General features: G+C 46.1%; 1 protein-coding gene across 1 annotated transcript in view; it reads right to left on the minus strand.

Annotated features, from left to right (window-relative positions):
- The window catches only part of LOC147707021 (adhesion G protein-coupled receptor F3-like), a 239,009-nt gene that overhangs the window by 122,427 nt on the left and 94,946 nt on the right, over positions 1 to 21,636 (minus strand). The window contains exons 8-9 of the mRNA XM_086925615.1: positions 9,313 to 9,531; positions 8,537 to 8,548 (exon numbers count right to left, since the gene is read on the minus strand). Of these exons, the coding sequence (XP_086781741.1) occupies positions 8,537 to 8,548; positions 9,313 to 9,531 (231 nt within the window). The remainder of the gene's footprint in view (positions 1 to 8,536; positions 8,549 to 9,312; positions 9,532 to 21,636) is intronic.

Raw genomic sequence — 21,636 nt, forward strand, 5'->3', positions numbered from 1 at the left:
TTTTCGATTGGATTAATAGCTATAAGCAGTTAGTTCCAAAGCTTTTCAGTGAAGTAAAAGACAGATTTACCCCGCAACTACTGCAGTTGAACTCCGGAATCAACACCTCTTTCTTCTTGCTGTAGCTCAACTGAGGCACAAAATAATACCACTGAAATCTTGCTCACATGAAACTAGGCCCAGAATTATTCAATGTTTTGTGGGCTAAACACCAGTGGCGGCTCCTCACGCCACTGCTTCGTGGCAGTGAATGAAAGGAAAGATAAAATGATAATAAAATGTTGTTATTATGATTTTATCTTGTCCTGCTATGGCAGCTTGGAGGGCTGGGTGGCGCTGCTCTGCTCACAGAGCATGGCAGGGGGAGGAGTGATGAGCACACTGGAGTACGGCCAAACAATAATGCACACTTATCATGTTCTCCAGCCTGGCTACATTACAGCCTGGGTGGAGAACATGCCCAGGACCCCAGCCCCAGTCTGAGCGCTGAACTACGGCACTCAGACCAATGTCACCGCTGCATTGAAGCGTTGTGATTGGCTTGGGGGAGCCTGGATGTGCTTCCTCTTCTGCGACTTTTGCCCAACGTTGTGAAGTTGAGAATATGTGGGAGAGACGCAGCAGGAGGTGTCTTTATCTTTTTATCTTTTATACACCCCATGACTCCCCCACACCCCATTCCCACCCTGCCACCTCAGATCTGTGATGGCCGCCACTGCCAAACACAGTGCTTCAAACAAAGATCTTTTGTGGACCTGAAGCCAGTGAAGCTTATGAAGTTCTTTACCACAGACTGGAGCTTAGGCAAGTCAAGGTTGACATACATACACATTTTGTGCCACCTGAAAGTTAGGGGATTATTTACAAGAGGCCCGGGCCACCGATAGTCCCTTTTTTTAATACTCCGGTGGGGCAGGCCTAACAATCATATCTCTGAAGCAACACAAAGGCACACTGCGTGGCTTTGCATGGCCTCACAGATATGGACTACAGCAAGGCAGAGCAAAACCCTGCATTGCCTTACTCTGTGTCAAGGAGGTGTTCCATGGGCATTGCAGTGGGTGTTCCCACGCTACACATATGGAATTTGACACTCCCCCATATTTACAAAATCACGTAATCCTGGGGCTGCGCCACGACCTTATGCTGCCCCAGAGCAGTCATAACGAGGAGAAATGATTTCAGTCATAATGAGGAGAAATGATTTCATTTCTACTAATTATTTCCTCTTTCCATGTTTGTTGTGATATGCAGCACACACAGAACAAGGGGAACAACTCTCTGGATTTTTTTTGTGCAGGAATCTTCCCCTTCCTGCACAAAAACAATCCTGCCAGCAACACAGACTCCCTTGTACCATGGTACAAGGGTCCCTGCGTTGGCACTAGAAACCAAATTGCACACCAGCACTGTCGGAAAGGACAAGAATGCTCAACATTGTATGAATACAGTGCATTCTTGCCTTTTAAATTGGTGTAAGGCAGTGTAGCAAAAAGGCTTGTGGCAAGGCCCTATGTCAATTTTTAGATTGCAGTGCCATGTTCAACCCTAAATACAAGGTGTTGCGGTGTTCTAACCAAGATGAAATTAAAGCCTTCACCACTGTCCTGTGTGATGCAGTAGAGATGAAAGGAAAAATCTTCCTTAATATCCAAAAAAGTCATAATCTTAATACCATTGGGTGAGCAAGATAGTGCGAGGAGTGATTGAGGAGTTGAAGGCTCTGGAAGTCCACCTAGTTTCTCAGGCCACTAGGCATTGGACCAGAAGGTCAAAACTCTTCAGAACACAAGAACAATTCTATTTCATCCAGCTGTTAGCTGCACACATCCAGGGGCCTATACACAAAGGGCCTCCACACTAGTGGCGGTGGCCCCGCAGTCATCAGGGGTGTGCACTTGTGGCAGGGTCGCCGCATTGAGTAATGGCAGAACGGAGGGAAAATTATGAATACTGATCTTCATCTGGAAAGTGCAATACTATATGAGAAACAGGAAGAACATTGCAAAGCTCTCAACATACTTGTCCACCGTTTGAAAGACTTCTCTGCTGCTGAAGACTATTGTCTGTGGAACTCTGTGAGTAAAGGTGTGCCCTACTGGCAGAGACTCTTCCATCTCTTACTCACTATATACTATCTTCGCCACAAGTGAACAAGCCCTTTTTGGAATTGGGCCACCAGTCTATAAAATTGGCAGGTTGAATGTCATCAGAAACAGTAACAATAATTTGTATGCTATCTATGTAGGAAAGGATTGAATGGACAAAAGATCTAATACGGCTTTCCAGTGGGGACACAAAGATTAAAGAGGTTGAGATTCAAGGAATCTCAAAAGTAAACATCAACTGGTACAGAATTCGGCAGCCCGATGGACAACTTCACCTTCCCAGACACTGTTCAATTTTAGATGAATTGAGGAATATTCACTGGCTACAGATAGAAAAGAGGATTCACTTTAAGACTGTGAATCATATTCACAGAGCCGTTTATCTTCTTGATCCACATACTCTTCAAAAAATATTTAAGTTTTTCTTGCCAGCCAGACCTCTGATATCTTCTGATGCTCCCTCAACCCTCCATCCAATATTTCATACAATGCGTAGAGGAGGGCCCTTCGCACCATCTGCAGGAGCAAAATTATGGAACCCTTTCACTCTCACTGTTCATGCTACACTGATTGTACTCAATTTGAAAAAATCTTAACACCTAACTTATCAGTCAGAACTAATTTCCGCAGAGTTACAATTCTCACAATATTTGGCTGCATTTACCCTTCCATCCTGCTTTTTAAAATTATAGCACCTTGAAGCTCTTTCCTGAGTATTAGCTGTGCTCTCCAAATCCTAAATCAAAGCAAAGAGTCAGGTACAAACGTTTTGGTACTCTCCGATCACAAGCCGTTGAGGGATATTTTCATGAAGAAAGTGCTTGATGCAGTTTCAGCCACATTAATAAGGTATGAAGTTTCTCTTCCAGAATACTCATTTCAAAAGTGAATAATGACACTGTGGCTTGTAAATGAGGGAATGGAGGAAAATGTGGAGGAGGAGGCTGTGGATAAGGTCAGTGCGCGAAAGATGTAACTATATTCAAGAATGCTGACATTTTCCACAAAATATGCCTGCCTAAGCAGAAACTAGGAGAGGAGACTAGGGCCATTGGCTCGTCATGGATGAGTTGGCAATGGATAATGGAATATTTCAGCGGAGTACAAGGCTGGTCCACCTTGAAGGAATAAGACAGAATGCTAGAGCTTGCACATGAAGGACATTTAGGCATAGTAAAGACTAAAGACAGAATTTGTATTTATTTATGGTGGCCAGGTCTGGATGCAGAGATGGAGCGAATAGAACGGGAAAGTCAAATGTGCAGTAACAGTGATAAGATACTGAATACCAATTGCCTACATTGTACTGAGAGTTTCCTATACAGCCTTGCAAAGAAGTAACAATAGATTTAGTGTGACCTTTATATGAGGAGCATGCCATGACTTACATTTTAGTTTTTTAGAGTTATATTCAAATTGGGTATAAGTGTAGTGTGTAGGTGATATCACCACTAGCATGATGATGATTTTTCATTTCTGGTGCCCCCATGACCGTCTCCTCAGATTCTCTCACTACCACCGGGCAAACTTGCCCCTCATCTCTCCAGTCATACATTATTTCTAAACACATCGCCCCCCTGATGTCAGCGCACCCTTCACAGGTCAGCGCCCAGTGCAGACACATCAGTCACATGGCCCTGGGAGTGGACCATCGACCTTCATGATCGCAGATGATGAATGAGACTTATATACAACTGTCGGGGCCAGTAAACTATGTGGACTGACCCACAGGTTCTAGTAGAGTGGGCCTAAACCAGATTGTGGACTGGTTGACCAGAGATAGAAGCAAATCTACAACTGCCCTGAAAGGGGAATCTGAGACCTCACATATGCGTCAGTATTCTCCCTCTTGGGAGCTTCCCATTGATTGCCCTTCGCCAAAGAACCCATGTTGCAATACAACTAATATTGTTCTCCATTTACTGAGATTTATATATAGTAGGCCTTCCTCACTTTTACAACTATTTCAGGAAAACCTGTTCAACTCTGCCAAGATGTACGTGCTATTTTTATGAAACAAGAACTCTCCCTGGGACTCAACCTGGTATATGTCAGAGCTAGGGCCCACACGAAACCAATAGACAATGCCAGAAACCTGGGTTTTATATTGGATGATAAACTCAACATACAGAGCAAGTCAACACAGTTAGCTCCCCTAGCTTCCACATCCTACACATGCTGCCCCAGAACAGCAGACGTACCATCACACAAGCACTCATCACAAGTAGACTCGACTATGGCAACACACTCTACACCGGGATCTCTAAACAACTCATACACAGGCTCCAGACCATCCAGAATCCCACAGAAAGGCACGCCACATACAAAGCACTGTACAACCTTGGACCAGCATACCTCAACAACCACATACACTTTCACCAGCTGATCATACACCTAGGCTCAGCCATGCTCTCACTCGCACACCACCCCCACCCACATCCACAAGAGCAGAACTGGAGGTCGCTCATTCTCCTACATCACACCCAAAATCTGGAACTATGTCCATCAACACATGATAGCCTCCTCCTCCCTTCTTGAATTCTGCAAGAAGCTGAATGCTTGGCTCCTTGACTAACTCTGCAGGGCTTTACTGCCTCCACATCTGCTCAAGCACCTTAATACCCTCACAGATAATTAGCCCACTGCACAAATCCACATAACACACAAATACACCATACTGAGCAGACTGGTAATCAAAATAGTTTAAGAAATTACTCAAATGACTCCTATAGTGGATGAAGGATATCAATATACTTGATGTATACATTAATCAGCCTGACAAACCCCGCCTTTAGCAAATTTGTAAAATAAATTAGACATCGATTAAAAATAGTTGTATGTTCAGACATGTACATTTTTAATTTATTTCATTCTGAAGGTACAGATTCAGACAGAACCAATGACTTAGTAATAATACAGAAACATAGAGGTAGAGCCCCCGAAAACAAATGTATAAGGAAAAGACATTTATCAGAAATAGAGCATTTGCTATGGCTTATTAATAGAATAAATTATGCAAAAGACATTGGATGAACTCATAACCTCATGGTCGTCAACCTGCTAGCCCCCAGCACCACTTGAGTTGATCCTACGGAGAGTTCCATCATGATCCAGACTCCACACATGTCTCTTCCCCACATTCCTACAACTTTTGAGCCTTTTCCCCAGCCCTGCCACTAATGTAACACCTAATAATTAGTGCCATATAAGTTTAAATTCACTAACCTACATCACTCTTCCTGTCAATCATCTTCTACAAATCTTTCTCCAAACGTCCACGCTGTTGTTCTCACCTCCCCCTTAACAACACCTAGCCAAAATTTTCAAGTCGTCCGTCTCACTGTTACCACCCTCCACATTTCTCTGCCATTGACAGACTTTCACACACCGGTTCATTCCAACATATCCCACAGTAGCATTTTATGAATGTCCATTTAAAAAGTGGAAGTGTGCTATGCCAGAAATACCATATTGTCCCTGTTCCTCACATTCTACATGAAGATGTTACGGCTTTGAGGCAATTCTGATAGGTAGGAAGGTGTCTTGGGGATCTTTGGGCCCTTTCACTTTTTTAGATATAAAAATGGTAGATCATAGGATGGGTGTGGCAGGGATGTAAGAGGTTTCTGGTGGGGGAAATATGTTATATTGAGGCATGCGGATGGGCTATCGCTATTCATGTGTGATGGATGCAAGCAAGAGATATGGCTCTTTTCAGGGAATAGCCTAATGTATCAAGAAATGTCACATGTTGTATCTGTTGAGATGATGATTTGTACTGATCAGAGATTTCCATGCTGCCACTGGAAGGCTAGCTTGCTTTGAATCTGACAGATGCACACAAGAAAACAGTATATTCTGAGCTATACCCAAGAGTATGAGGAAGGAGCAGCCAGAAAGCACTTTGTTTTAAATAAGTCTTTTCCATGTCAATGAGGCTGCAGCAGTCAGCAGTACTATGCATTCTGGGCTTTCTCCATGGCTTGCCATCCGAATCTCTGTCACTCTCCACAACACGCACACTACATATTACGTCAGAAATATATAAAAGCACAATGCCAATCTCATTGTAAAGCAATGATAGTTATTGTACATTAAATTCTAATGCATTGGGTAGTCCAGCAGTACTGCAAGAGCTAGAGTGAAGGTGCTGGCACCCCTAGAAAATGTCTTGACACCGGCTCTCCATTGCACTGAATAAGGAAAACCAATAAGCCAATCCCTCTCAAAGGAGTTGTGTTAGTCACAAGAAATCTTTACATAACACAGATCTACTTCACAGCACAATTTTCTCTAAAGGTTTTGGCCAAAAACTTCCTAGGAATTTCAGAAAATTCGGAAGCTGTGCTCAATTATTGTTTCAATACTTCAAAGGGTGCTACAGTTCCCAGGGTGCTACAGTTCCCATAATAATTTGTCTCTGCAGCACAACAGCTCATGAGAAAAATGTGTGCTGTACACCCTAGGCTGCTTTCAGTCCTTGAAAGTAGCCCAGCAAGGGTTTTCTCCTTACTTTGTATGCCGATCCTGCTTACGCTACTGCCGAGCAGCTTATCTACCTAAGATGATGAAAGCTTCATAAGAACCTTTTTTAGAGTTTGGTGAAAACTGAAAGCCCTTTAATGTTTGAGGGTATACACAAATCCAGGTTATATTCCACCAATGGCATGACCTTCAATGTCTGAAAATAGCCCTAAATCCAGGTGACAATCCACCAGTGGCATGACCTTCAATGTCTGAAAATAGCCTTAAATCCAGGTGACAATCCATCAGTGGCATGACCTTGAATTTCTGAAAATAGCCCGAAATCCAGGTGACATTCCACCAGTGGTATGACCTTCAATGTCTGAAAATAGCCCGAAATCCAGGTGACAATCCACCAGTGGTATGACCTTCAATGTCTGAAAATAGCCCTAAATCCAGGTGACAATCCACCAGTGGCAGGACCTTCAATGTCTGAAAATAGCCCGAAATCCAGGTGACATTCCACCAGTGGTATGACCTTCAATGTCTGAAAATAGCCCGAAATCCAGGTGACATTCCACCAGTGGTATGACCTTCAATGTCTGAAAATAGCCCGCAATCCAGGTGACATTCCACCAGTGGTATGATCTTCAATGTCTGAAAATAGCCCTAAATCCAGGTGACAATCCACCAGTGGCATGACTTTCAATGTCTGAAAATAGCCCGAAATCCAGGTGACATTCCACCAGTGGTATGACCTTCAATGTCTGAAAATAGCCCGGAATCCAGGTGACATTCCACCAGTGGTATGACCTTCAATGTCTGAAAATAGCCCTAAATCCAGGTGACAATCCACCAGTGGCATGACTTTCAATGTCTGAAAATAGCCCTAAATCCTGGTGACATTCCACCAGTGGTATGACCTTCAATGTCTGAAAATAGCCCGAAATCCAGGTGACAATCCACCAGTGGCATGACCTTCAATGTCTGAAAATAGCCTTAAATCCAGGTGACAATCCACCAGTGGCATGACCTTCAATGTCTGAAAATAGCCCAAAATCCAGGTGACATTCCACCAGTGGTATGACCTTCAATGTCTGAAAATAGCCCGAAATCCAGGTGACAATCCACCAGTGGTATGACCTTCAATGTCTGAAAATAGCCCTAAATCCAGGTGACAATCCACCAGTGGCAGGACCTTCAATGTCTGAAAATAGCCCGAAATCCAGGTGACATTCCACCAGTGGTATGACCTTCAATGTCTGAAAATAGCCCGAAATCCAGGTGACATTCCACCAGTGGTATGACCTTCAATGTCTGAAAATAGCCCGAAATCCAGGTGACATTCCACCAGTGGTATGACCTTCAATGTCTGAAAATAGCCCTAAATCCAGGTGACATTCCACCAGTGGCATGACTTTCAATGTCTGAAAATAGCCCTAAATCCTGGTGACATTCCACCAGTGGTATGACCTTCAATGTCTGAAAATGGCCCTAAATCCAGGTGACAATCCACCAGTGGCATGACCTTCAATGTCTGAAAATAGCCCTAAATCCAGGTGACATTCCACTAGTGGTATGACCTTCAATGTCTTAAAGTAGACCTAAATCCAAGTGGGAATCCACGAGTAGCATGCCCTTCAATGTCTAAGGGTAGACCTAAATCCAGGTGACAATGCACCAGAATTATGACCTTCAATGTCTGAAAGTAGACCTAAATCCAGGTGACATTCCAAAAGTGGCACAACTTTAAATATCTGAAAATAGACAAATAGACCTAAATCCAGGTGACAGCCCACCAATGGTATGACCTTCAGTGTCTGACAATAGACCTAAATCCAGGTGACAACCCACCAATTGTATGACCTTCAGTGGCTGACAATAGACCTAAATCCAGGTGACAACCCACCAATTGTATGACCTTCAGTGTCTGAAAATAGACCTAAATCCAGGGGATAATCCACCAGTGGTATGACCTCCAATGTCTGAAAATAGATCTAAATCCAGGTGACAATCTACCATTAAAACATTGGAATGTTGGGAGCTCATTTGAACACAATGGAGTGCTCTGGGCTTCTAATGGCTGGTAGAAGCCCGGAGCATCATCATTCCAATTTTTAACAAAGCCCTCACAAAGCCCGAGGGGATTTCATCCCCCTCGGGCTCTATGAGGCCTTTGTTTTTATAAATTAGAACATCCTGCTGTCTATGGGAGGAATGTTCCAATAGCCTTAAAGCCCTCCATAGCGGGCTTTACCAACCATTAAAGGCCTGCCCCCATGTTAAGTGCCCCTGCCAAATGCTGGAGCAGGCCTTTCATTGCCGGTAGAGCCCGCTATGGCGGGCTCTGAGGCTCCAATGGTATGATCTTCAATGTCTGTTAATAGACCTAAATCCAGGTGACAATCAACCATTGAGATGACCTTCAACATAGTATCCCTTAGCTCCAAGAAATAGTCTTTCAAGTGGATTTCTCTCTGGCTACAGCACTCCTGAAATTGGAGGATTCTCTTTACCACACATGCAGTGAAATGGATTGGTATTTGATGGGATATCAGATACTTAATTGGGGTAATGATGAAGTGAAACGAGATTCTGACTTGCTGGTCTTAACCTAAGTGACTAAGTGACCTTTATGAAAAAGGGGGAAAGCAAACCCTCAAACAATGATATTGTAACACTGGGCATCAGATCAAAAACAAGAATAATCAGATTTAAAAGTGAAACAAATTTTACCAACCTGGCAGTACTGGTATTATAATATTGTTGTATGTCCAAGTGACTTTATACACTTCGCCATCATTTTGTATACAGCATTTTAAGGAGAGTGATGATGTTTTTGTGGGGACACTTTGCTGAAGCGGAATTGTTATTATTTCAGTTGGGAGAAGCACCACTTCTACATCTGTCTCATCTTCATGCAGCACCGAACCAGACGAAAACTGGCACAGATATGTTCCTGCAATGCAGAAGGATTTTGAAAAGATTATACTCTTTGTGTGGCAGACCACAAATACTGTGAAAACACATTCATTTTAATTCAACAGTTCGGGACATTACACGGTTGCAGCATCGCTCCTCTGTTTGTGAAAGGACCTCACCGGCAGAGTCATGGTGGATGATAAACCTAAGGATGAATGTTTTTGGGTCTGGCTAAAGACAGTTTTAGCTCTTATTAGAGCGTGTGTCACCTACACAGCAAATACACAAAGACACCCTTTGAGTCAGACTCGTTTTGCAATTTGCTTGTTACTGTTATACACCATTAGGCAATGAAGAAGGTATTGGTCATATTTTCGATTAGCCAATAGGAGTGTGTCTGCTCAATGTCATACTATTGGCGATTCGTTCTACTCCTAGACAAATAAGTGCTCAAACACCGTACTGGAGATGCACTTCTCTCAGTAGTAGCAGCAACTGGCTCTCTTGAGAGTTAGCCAGTTGGAGGAGTGTTGCTCCAGCTTCAGATTCACTTTGGGAGGCTTAAGAGTACAGGGCCGGTGGCTATATCTCTCTATCCCTGATGTCATCTTGTTCTCATTTGAGTTAGGTTGTGCATGCACAGTTGAAAATAAAATACTCAGCATGCATCCTGGACTCCTCCCTCTCGATGACCAGACAAGTCAACGCCGTATCCTCATCATGCTTTCACACCCTTCGCATGCTTTGCAAGATCTTCCAATGGATCCCGTCCGAAACCAGGAAGACGGTCACCCAGGCCCTCGTCACCAGCCGACTGTACTACGGAAACACCCTCTACACCGGAACCACAGCCAAGCTACAGAAAAGACTCTAACGCATCCAGAACGCCTCAGCACGACTCATTCTGGACATCCTCCGTCGCAGCCACATCTCCGGCCACCTGAGGGACCTACACTGGCTCCCCGTCGACAAGAGGATCACGTTCAGGCTCCTCACCCACGCACACAAGTCCCTCCACGGCCTGGGCCCCAAGTACCTCAACGACCGCCTGACCTTCTACACGCCCACCCGCCAGCTACGGTCTACCAGCCTCGCCCTCGCCACCGTACCACGCATCCGAAGAGCCACCGCCGGAGGCAGATCCTTCTCCTACCTGGCGGCCAAGACATGGAACTCCCTCCCCATCCACCTTCGGCTGACCCAGTACCACCTCGCCTTCAGGAGACAACTCAAGACCTGGCTGTTCGAGCAGTAGCGGACCCCTTCCCCCAAGCGCCTTGAGACCCTTCCGGGTGAGTAGCGCGCTATACAAATGTTGTGATTGATTGATTGATTGATTGCAACTGAGAAGTCAACAAATACCTCACTATGTCATCAAAACTGTAAATTGGAATGGCACTTTAATTGTATGTGTAATCTAAAAGGAGAGCACCACAACCAAAGAACTCGTCTCTCAAGACCCGACATCTTCAGCAGACTACACACTGGACATTCCAGAATAAATTGTATTAAAACCGAAAACTGAGGAGACTCGTAAACTAGCAGTATCATACAACCAACACTGCAAAATTCTTCCCCCTAGAGAAAGACAGAAAAATGTTTGCTAAACAGAAAAAAAAATCATTATACAAATAAGTTCCCTGATAACATTTTAACAGGTAAAAAACGAATCAGAAGTTACTGAATATCCTTTGCGAAAACAACTACATTCTTACTCCAGTTGATTTTGCAATTTTTGCTTTTGCAATAGTACATTTCTACCAGGAGTAAAAAATGAGGAGCTTTCAATGTATACGAATCCAAAAAAGTAAAAGTACCTTGAATACATGCCCATGAGACTTGCATAGTAGGGGCTCAGGGAAAGGCATAGTAAACCTAAAACACACCCACAAATGAGTCACAGCCAGAAGGACTCCTGATCCATACCTTATTTACACAGAGAGCTCAAATGGAAATGCAGTAGTATTATGCAAAACATGCATAATAGTCCCCAATATGGCTGACTGGCCTGGCTGTTGCAAGTGGGAGATGTATATTTACTACTACTAATAACCCACTTTCAGATAGCGAGTCTGTGTGAGTTAATCACTTTGAAAGGCATTCTATGATTAACATATGCAAATGTTAGTGTTTCAAGACATCAAATGAATTGTAATTAAACAATAAACACTTAGACCAACCTTAACTAACATACATTGCTAAAGTATAATGCTACTCGTGTTTTATTCTATTGATTATGTGTGTGCTTTAATGTCTGTAGTGGACATTAGGTTGATGTGTTTATTAGCATTGGCATTTCCTTCGTTTAGGATAGCATTTTAATATTCTACTTATATAGATGTATGTTCATTTTAATTTGCTGTACGTTGAACATGAACACTGAGATAGTACACACAGTGCACATTATGGTACCAGGTGCTATGCCAACCTAATAGGCTTAGAAAACAGTTTGTGTATGAAATTGGGAGTATATGGTTTTTGCTCTGAAGTGGTTGTTCTTTGGCAGATTCAGCCATTGAACCTATACCTTGCCCAACTCACTTATCATACTACAGAACACGTTAGAAGACAGAGTAGGAGGTGGTGAGCGAAGGTGTTCATGAAAAGGAAAAAGATCTTGTGTAAATCAGATGAAGAGATGGCGGGGAGCAATTGCTTCCCGTCACATCTGGGTGTAGAAGTGGGCAGAAATTGGCAGAGTATGTTCACATCACCAGGTGACTAGTAATAGTCCATAGCTGTCTAAGTCAATGTAATTGCAAGTTCTTGCCACTACAGGTTGTAGACTATGATACTGATGTGACTTAGGCTGTATTTAGAGCTGGGAGGACGGGCTACCAAGTCAAAACATGGTGGATGCCCTGTCCCTCCTAATTAAAGTACATTAGACTATAATGTTATTGTAACATGGCAGAAGGGATGCCCCACCATATTTGTGGCAAAATATCCTGTCTGCCAAACTCTAATTAAGACCCTTACTCAGCTATCAGCATATATTTTGACACACACACATTACCTCCTCGTAAGTCTTCCTCACCACATGAATAACAAAGTGAGCTTCATTTCCACACCAGAACCCTCCAAAGCAAAAGTTAGCCTCCCATGCCTCCCATCTCATCCCAACATGGCCGACCCCTATCACCCCTGACCTCAATAAGAGGAGGGCCGGCCCAACCCTTCAGCCTGTTTTTTTGGTTCTGCGCTGCAGATTTTCCAGAACGTGTTTTAGGTAAGTGGTTCCAGCTGGAGCTGGAACTGGGGCATCTGGTTGGTGGTCCTGCTCTAGTGGGCTCTAGGACTCTGGGACCATCCTCCTTCCTTCCCCCGGTATCAGTTCTGGGCCTGTTAGGCTCTGCTTTAGCAAGCCAAGGGTTTACAGGAGGCCGGGTGAGGGGTCTGGGGATTTTCCTGACGGCAGTTGTCCTGTCCCCTCATCCGTGTGGGTGGAGTATTGTTTTTCTCTTTCCCGGGTCTTGCCCCCCACACACCACTGGACTGGTGTCACTCAGTGTTTTCCCGATGTGCCTGCTGGTTGGGTCGGCTTCGGTGTGTAGTGGGGGCACCTGGTGGTCCGTTCTACGGACCCCGGGCACACCTCCGCTTCGTTGTTTTGTTTTTCGGGGCCAATGGGGCTTCACTGCGGCCTGCACTATCCCGGGTGAGGAGCTGATAGGCGGACTCTGCTTACTCTATTGCTGTGGCTTGTTGCACGCCCGAGGCTTCACCGGCATGCTACCTCTCTAACTTGCAGCAAGGTTCCGACATTCCTCCCCAGAAGCCGCATCACCTGTATTGCAGGTTTGGCCCCTGCTTACTAACCGGCACTCAATGCTGCTTCCATAGGGGCTGGAGCGGCTGCTGCGGGGCTCCGTTTCCCTTGTGTGCCTTGGTGAGCTGGTTTGGCATGGCATCTGTTGCCCGTTTCAGCTCCTAGAGGGCCCCGGTGTCGTTGGTTCTAGCCTCGATTGTTTGCCTGCTGAGCATGGTCTCTGCAGGCAAAAAACAAACGTGCCTTGTTTTTCTCATCTGGGGGCTGATTTGCCTTGGTTTACCCCATTTTTGTCCTAGTGTTATCGGTCCTGGCAGATTACGTGTTTGTGCTTTCTGTTGGTTGGGCCTCTAAATACTGCTTTTGTTGCAGTTCTTCCCTACTGGTCGTTTGTCTATTTTGGTTGTGCATGTTGGTGTTTTGGTCTGCGGCGTCAAGATGCCTGTTCTGGTGGCTTAGTGCACTAATGCTCCCACTATATGGCCCTGTGTTTGTACTCATGGTAACGGATCCATTCAGCCTTTCATCCTTCTGAGGTCGATGACATGAGTGCCATTGAGTTGGGTGAAGCTACCATCTGTTATTCAGCTCCAAGATACATTAAGTTCTGTGCTTTCGCTTTACCATGCACTTCATGGCGGCTTTGGGCCCTTCTCTTTCTCTCTTTGTTCTGCAGTTGCCAGGAGAGTTTCCGTTGGGTGGTAATACCCTCCCAGTGGAGACACATTCTGCGCCCGTTTTTCCCTGTGGGGTGTTTGTTCCTGTCCTGGTGTGTTTCTGGCATTTGGAGTATGTCATGGGGCCTCGGCTTAATATTTTTGCTGTTTGCCCCTGGCTCCTGCTGGGCTTTGGGCCTGCGGTCCTTCCGCCCTGTTTACTCCTGTTCCCGCATGCTCTCCATTGTTGTGTGGGTCTGTCTTGGTTGGTCTCTAGTTGGGTGTCCACCGTGGGATTTTGGCGGCTGTGGGCTGCTGCATGTCTGTTGGGGGCGGGCTGCTGTTAGTGCCGGTCCGTCTTTCTCTTGGCTGCTTCGGTGATCGCCCTGTGGTCTTTACCTTCTGCTTCTGCTCCTGGAGATTGCAAAAAACACAGTTGATGGACAGAATGCAGAACAATGTCTTACATTCACCCCAGTACAAAGATCTGGGCCTAAATCCATCGTTTTTTTGCACCCCACACCACCCTAGATCAGACAATGGCTATATGCAAATCAGCCTTGACCCTGTGCCTCATGGGAACAGTCCAGCCCGAACTACCAAGCCATGTCTTTCCTAGACCGGAATCAAGCATCCAAGGACCGGTTTCTCGCTATCAGCCTTCTTCAGCCTGGATAGCTTGACTCTAGTGATGTGGAGAGCCTGGGACTCACGTCTGAGCATACCCAGCCCACTCGGGGTGAAAATTGCAAAAAACACAGTTGATGGACAGAATGCAGAACAATGTCTTACATTCACCCCAGTACAAAGATCTGGGCCTAAATCCATCGTTTTTTGACACTACACACCACCCTAGGTCAGACAATGGCTATATGCAAATCAGCCTTGTCCCTGTGCCTCATGGGAACAGTCCAGCCCGAACTACCAAGCCATGTCTTTCCTATACCGGAATCAAGCATCCAAGGACCGGTTTCTGGCTATCAGCCTTCTTCAGCCTGGATAGCTTGACTCCAGTGATGTGGAGAGCCTGGGACTCACGTCTGAGCATACCCAGCCCACTCGGGGTGAAAATTGCAAAAAACACAGTTGATGGACAGAATGCAGAACAATGTCTTACATTCACCCCAGTACAAAGATCTGGGCCTAAATCCATAGTTTTTTTGCACTCCACACCACCCTAGGTCAGACAATGGCTATATGTAAATGTAAATGTACAGGAATGTATATAGCGCAAATCACCGAGCGGTTTCTAAGCGCTTGCTTAGGGAACCCGTCCTGGTATTCCCCTGTGAGATAACCCCGGCAGGGTATCTGCAAGGTGAAAGCCAGGCATCCCGCCGCGAGGGGCCGTTGTGGAGATTAAGCAAGCTATTGCCCAGAGTGTGAACCCATGAATCGAGTAGGCACCGGAGCGAGAATTGTCGAGTCCATGGACATTTTAGGACTCAAGACCCCGCCGAGCCGGGAATTGAACCCTGGTCCCGGGCTGACCTCTGCTTCCAGGTCTGCCTCCTCTAACCAGTGAGTCACACTTCTCCACTATATATATGCAAATCAGCCTTGACCCTGTGCCTCATAGGAACAGTCCAGCCCGAACTACCAAGCCATGTCTTTCCTAGACTGGAATCAAGCATCCAAGGACCGGTTTCTGGCTATCAGCCTACTTCAGCCTGGATAGCTTGACTCCAGTGATGTGGAGAGCCTGGGACTCACATCTGAGCATACCCAGCCCACTTGGAGTGAAAATTGCAAAAAACACAGTTGATGGACAGAATGCAGAACAATGTCTTACATTCACCCCAGTACAAAAAAACGATGGATTTAGGCCCAGATCTTTGTACTGGGGTGAATGTAAGACATTGTTCTGCATTCTGTCCATCAACTGTGTTTTTTGCAATTTTCTGCTCCTGGAGGGCGGGCTTTTTCTCGTCAGTGGCCTCAGCGCCATCTCCTGTGTCGCGGCTCCGTGGGTCCTGCACACTGGGCTCCCATGCTCATGTCCTACGTGATGTGGCTCTTTGGTTGGTCTCCTCCCTTAAGGTGGGGACTGCTTGGTCGGGCCAGGGGTTCGACATATCCTCCGCTGTGGTGTGCGTTTCGGCCTGTTCTTGCGGGGTCGCTTTTTGCCAGTATGGCTGGTCCTTCTCCGGCGGGTCCTGTTCCTCTGGTTTCCTAGTAGGGTTTTGGTGTTTTCTCCATCCTGTTTCTGGTTTTCCGGTTTTTGGTTGCCTACCTCCTACCAGTCCCCCTTCGGCTGGTTTAGCATGGGCACCTAGCTGTTGAGTTGGAGTTGTCTGCCCTGGTAGGGGCCTTCCACGGGGTGTGTTTTGGGTATATTTGTGCCTTGTTGGCAGGGGTTACTTCCCCGGTTCTGTCCCTTGTGGGTCCTCCCTATCCAGTTGGTTGGTTTTTCTGTCCTGGTAATACCTTCCCGGGTGTTGATGGCCTTTGCCGTACTGTGGGGCGTGCTTGGGTTCCCAGTCTGTACTGGGTCCGTTGGTTCACCTGCTGGCGGGTTTCCCATCTGGCTTCCGTTGGCTTTTCCTTGATTTTTCTGGGATTTGCACCTGCCCTGTGGGGGCATCTTGTTGTTTTTCTGGGTGTTTTTTTCTCCTTCCTCGTTCACCGTGGGGTTGCTGGGCCTACGGCCTTTCGGCCATGAGATCCTCTGTTGTCGTCTGTCTCAGTGGTTGCGCTGGGCTGACCTGTTTTTGACCTATAGGGGGGGCCCACCTGGATTTACCTGTGATTGTTGTCTTAGGTTTGCCCCTTTGTTTTTCCGGCACAGTTGTGCTGTCCTTGACTTGTTCTGGTTTGCGTCCCCGGTGGGGGCTCTGTCTGCCTTTTCGTTTTGGCTCCCGGCTTTGCGTGTGCCTCTGTTCCCCTTTTGCTTTGGAGTCTGGCCTTCTCTAGCTTGGATGGGGCGTTTGCACTATTGGTGGCGAATTGGCCCATGGAGGTGTAGCTTGATGGTCAGTATTATGCTTCGGGGGCTTGTTCTTTCACAGGCCGAGGGTTTTCTTCCTGCCACGGCTTTCATATTTTCCCAGGGTGGTTTGTGTTCATAGGGTGCTTTTCATTGTCCAGGGCTGCTGGGTTTTCCCGGTTCTTCTTCCCCGGGCGTGGCCCTGCGCTTCCTGTGTGGATTTTGCGTACTCTTCATCACTGTCCCTGGTTTTGGCCTGCTGGCTCGGGGTTGCTCCATGGAGGTGTTGCTGTTGCTTGTTTTCGACCGGCTCTTCTGTCCTTCTCGCATTTGGTGTGTTTCTATCTGTGGCTTTCCCACCCTATGCGCTCCTGTTCCTGTCGGGTCTTCATTGTTCAGGCCTGGTTGTTGGTTGACTGTGTGGCCTCCTGGGTGCTCATTTCAGCAACTCGCTTCCTTCTTGTGGAACGTTGCTGGGACAGTTTGCTTGGTCTCTGTGCTGGGCGATCTCGCTCCTCCATGCTGCGTTCCTCTCTCTGCCGAGTTCTCTGTGCGTTCTTCTGCATGGTGGCCGCTGGTGGTCGTTTGCTTCCTTTCTGGTGGCTTTGCCTTGGGCCTTGTCCCTTCTGCTCTCCGGGCTCTGCGGGCGACCTTGTGGGCTTTCCGCTTTTTGCTGTTGGTCGGTTGGGTTCCTTGGTGGCCGGGTCTCTTTGGAGTTGTTTCCTGTGTCTTCCTGGGACAGTTTTCCCTTGTGCCTGTCTGGGTTCTCTCCTTGGTGTCGCGCTCCCTTCCAGGGGAAAGGGGGGGGGGTGGTCCTTGGTGCGACTGGGATCCGTGTCCTTCCTATTTATTCCTTGCTGGTGGGGTTGTGGTGCCCTTCGTTTTTTTTTGTTGTTCGGTTGGCGTGCTGGGTTTCTTCTGCACGTTTTTCCGTTCTTGCGCCTCCTGCCTGTCTGTTTTGATTGCGTCTGGTTCTGCTGCTCCAGTCCTCTGGTGGTTTCGGCTCTCTCGCGGTTGGTGGTCCACCGTGCGGTGTTGCTGTATTTCGGTTGGACTGCGTCTCTTTTTTGCTGTGGCTTTTTGTTGTGACACTGTAGGAGGGATGCCCTATGTTTCTTCTGTTCCGCTGTCAGGGTTTTTGCTCCCTCCTCGCTTTTGGCTGTCCCTTGGGTGGTCTTGGTGTGTTCGGACCGGCTTGTTGCATTCTGTCTGGGGCCTGTTGTTGCTCTTGCTCTGTGCGGTCTGGTTCCGTGCCTTCTCTGTCCTCCTTCGGTCTTTGGTTCGGGCGGATTTCTGACAGCCCTAAGTGTCTCAGGTGTTTGGGTTTTCGGCCCTCCCGATGTCTCTCTGTCTCAGGCTGGTTCATCCTGCTCGTGGTTGCCTCTCTCTTGGGTGGTCCTTCCGCTCGTCTAGTCTTATAGGTTTGCTTGCTTCGCTGGCTTCCCCTTCTGGGCCGTTGGTCTCTTGTGAGTTTCCATGAAGCCGCTTGGCTTTGGTATGTGCTCACTTCGTTATTCATGTGGCGAGGAAGACTAACGAGGAGGTAATGGCCCGGTTACTTAATCTTCATTACCTCAAGTATAGTCTTCCTCGCCACATGAGTTCCCATCCCTCCCTCCCTGTTTGGCTGTCGGCTTCATGTTTCTGCTTGGTATTTTCAGGCTGAAGGGTTGGGCCGGCCCTCCTCTTATAGAGGTCAGGGGTGATAGGGTCGGCCATGTTGGGATGGGATGGGAGGCGTGGCAGGCTAACTTTTGCTTTGGAGGGTTCTGGTGTGGAGCTGAAGCTCACTTTGTTATTCATGTGGCGAGGAAGACTATACTCGGAGTATTGAAGATTACCGGTGTGTAACCAGGGCATTTTTCACCAATCACAATATATGGGTGCACAATTTGTGACACATATATCTGTTAGAAAAAGGGGGGCGTGGCTTGCGCCCAACGAGGATGGCGGCTTGTCCGTAGCTCTCCGGAGAGCAGGAGCGGAGACGGACCAACGGTGCCTTTATTCTTCATGCCGTGAGTCCAAAACGAAGGACTACGCTTATGAATATGCGGGGATCTTGATGGAATGACCTGCCGACTTCGTACACCAGTGGTAGTCTGACTTTTCCTTGTTTCTTGTTGCTGCGGCTCCGTGAATCGTCCGGCGCCATTTTGTGCAGTTCAGCCACTTCAGTCCCTGAACGGCTTCTGATGCACAACTTTCTTCGACGTCACTCACGGTGCCCTCATTACTGTTTGCTTTATCCACTCAGCATGATTTGAGGCAGAACTTTTCTTCTTTCACGTTTGAAGGCTTTTTTGGTTTGTTTTCTGAGGACTTTAGTGGCGCGCTCGATTCCCGACCACCATTTTGAAATGATTTCCGACCAAAGTCACTTTGGTTCCTCTAACAGCCTACAATTTTATTTCCTCTTTTACTCAGGTACATATTATCAGTAACGACGATTTGTATTGGAGGACAAGGTCTCACCATAGGTCTATGTGCACTGTGGGCTTCTCCTCATGAGCCTCTTACCACGCTGACAGAATTGCAAAAATCACATTGACACTGGTTGTTTTTCACGCCTAGGCATTGTGCATTGTCTATGAATCTTCTAGCTAAATGTGGTTTCTACAACTTGACTGGCTCATACACCTTGCTCCTGGAGAAGCTTCTACTATCTCCTTATATTTGTTGAAAAAGATAGACTTGATGTTATCTACAATGTCTCCTTTTTCATGGTTAGCTGTCCTCATCACGCAGTCCTAATGATATTTTGCCTAACCTTCTGCGTTTTACGGATATCCTCTGTTCTTGCGTATGCTCTTTTTATATACATTGTTGTTATACGCATTGTGCGGAGTTAATGCCTCTCTTTACGCTATTCTTGTGTGCTATTTGTCAATTTTATGCTCTTTCTCTGATGTGTGGAGTATGGTGTTAAATTATTAATCTTTCTACTATTTTTACATATGGGCAAACAACTTAAGGAGGTGTCTCACTCTCAGTCTAGTTCACGCAAATTCCTGCTCCGAACTAGTTCACGATATCAGTGTTTGGACATGGAGGATTCAACCTCTTCATCTAAACCCGCTTCTTCAACAGTGAGTACTCCAAGTACTCTTGGCACTAAGGGTACAACCAAGAGACTAAAGAAAGACCCGCCTTCTCCTCCAACACCATCCTCTTCAGTCACCATGGATCTATTACTTGAGGAAATTAGGGCCATGCGTCCCTTTGTAGAAAAAACTACTACCACTCTCCAGGAGACTACTTCTACCCTCCAGGAACTTTCTAACAAATGGCTGAGTGTGGAGGGCCGTGTTACCTCATTGGAACAAAACATTGACTCCTTAAATTCCTCTGCTTCCAAGGTTGATTCCCTATGTTCCCAGGTATCCACCTTGCACAAACAGGTTGAGAATTTGGAAAATAGGAACCAACGTAACAACCTTCGCATTTATGGCCTGGCGGAAGGGACGGAGGGTTCGGATTCCATCTCCTTCTTCAAATCTTTTTTACCCAAACTCCTCAAACTTCCGGAGAGTACCTTCCTGAACATTCAGAGAGCACATCGCTTAGGTTCCATGCCGCATCATGCCTCTTCCACTTCAATGAGTAAACCTAGAGGAGTGATACTATATTTTCTTGAATATACTGACCTCTTAAAAGTTTTAGCTGCAGCGAGAGCACTGAAAAAAAATTATTTGATCAGGTAATACTCTGTTCTTTGGTCAAGACTACGCTAAATCGACAGCAGACCGGCAAAGGGAATTCTTGGCTTTGAGACCTCAGGTGCTAGATATGGTCTCTTTCACCCTTGTCTATTTAAAGTCACCATCAATAACAAGACTACTACCTACGAAGACTCGCTGAAACTCAAGAGTTTTCTCTACTCCTTCCGCTCTGAATCCGTGGATACTTCAACTACATCTACTTCTAACTTGTGTATTTTGGTTTTCTGTTACATTTTTGCTATTCACATGTGCTTTGCCTTGTTTAGGATGTGTTCCTCACCTTTTTCATTCTTAAATGTGATTCACACAGTTTGATATTCTTATGGTTATGCTTCTTTCTCTTGTTTTTCTGTTTCCTGACTTCTCCACTTTGCAATCTCCCTTGTTTCCTGCAATCAGGTCATATTTCTCCGTCGCCTGTTTTTGCATTGTATGATTAACTTTGTTTCTTCTTTTCAACAGGTTGTTTGTCCAATCCTCCTCCCTCCCTCTCCTCATGTTTATCAGTGGTTCCGTTGGTGCTGTTTCCCTCCTCGCTCCTCCTTTGTGAGTCTGGACAGCGTCACTCCCTCGTATGGCCTCCCACCCTCCCTCCCTCCGTTTGATCTACAGTTTCTGTAAGTTTTTATTCCCTTTTCTGTTTTTCCTCTTAATGATCTATTATGTTCTCTTCTATGGACCTTACTCTCTTCTTCTCCTTTTTCTTTTCTTTCCTTGCTCTTTCTCTCCCTATTACTCTATTTTTTCCATTACTTCTTCATTTTATGGCCCCGTACTTTTCTACATTGTTCATAGTTTACTTTTACAGATGTTATGTTGCATTGTATGCTTTTTGTATCAACATAATACCTTTATCTTGTTGCATTCAGAGTTACCTCGTGGAATGTTAAAGGGTTAAACAATCCTATTAAAAGACAGCTAGTGCTATCCCACCTGGCTAGGTTAAAAACAGACATTGCTATGTTACAAGAGACCCATCTCTCTGATACTGAAGCTTCTAAACTAACAAGATTGTGGGTTGGTAATGTTCTCTTCTCCCCAGCTTCAGGGAAGAAGAATGGTGTGGTCA

This window comes from Lissotriton vulgaris, chromosome 6 (genome assembly GCF_964263255.1).
Source record: "Lissotriton vulgaris chromosome 6, aLisVul1.2, whole genome shotgun sequence".
Lineage (NCBI taxonomy): Eukaryota > Metazoa > Chordata > Amphibia > Caudata > Salamandridae > Lissotriton > Lissotriton vulgaris.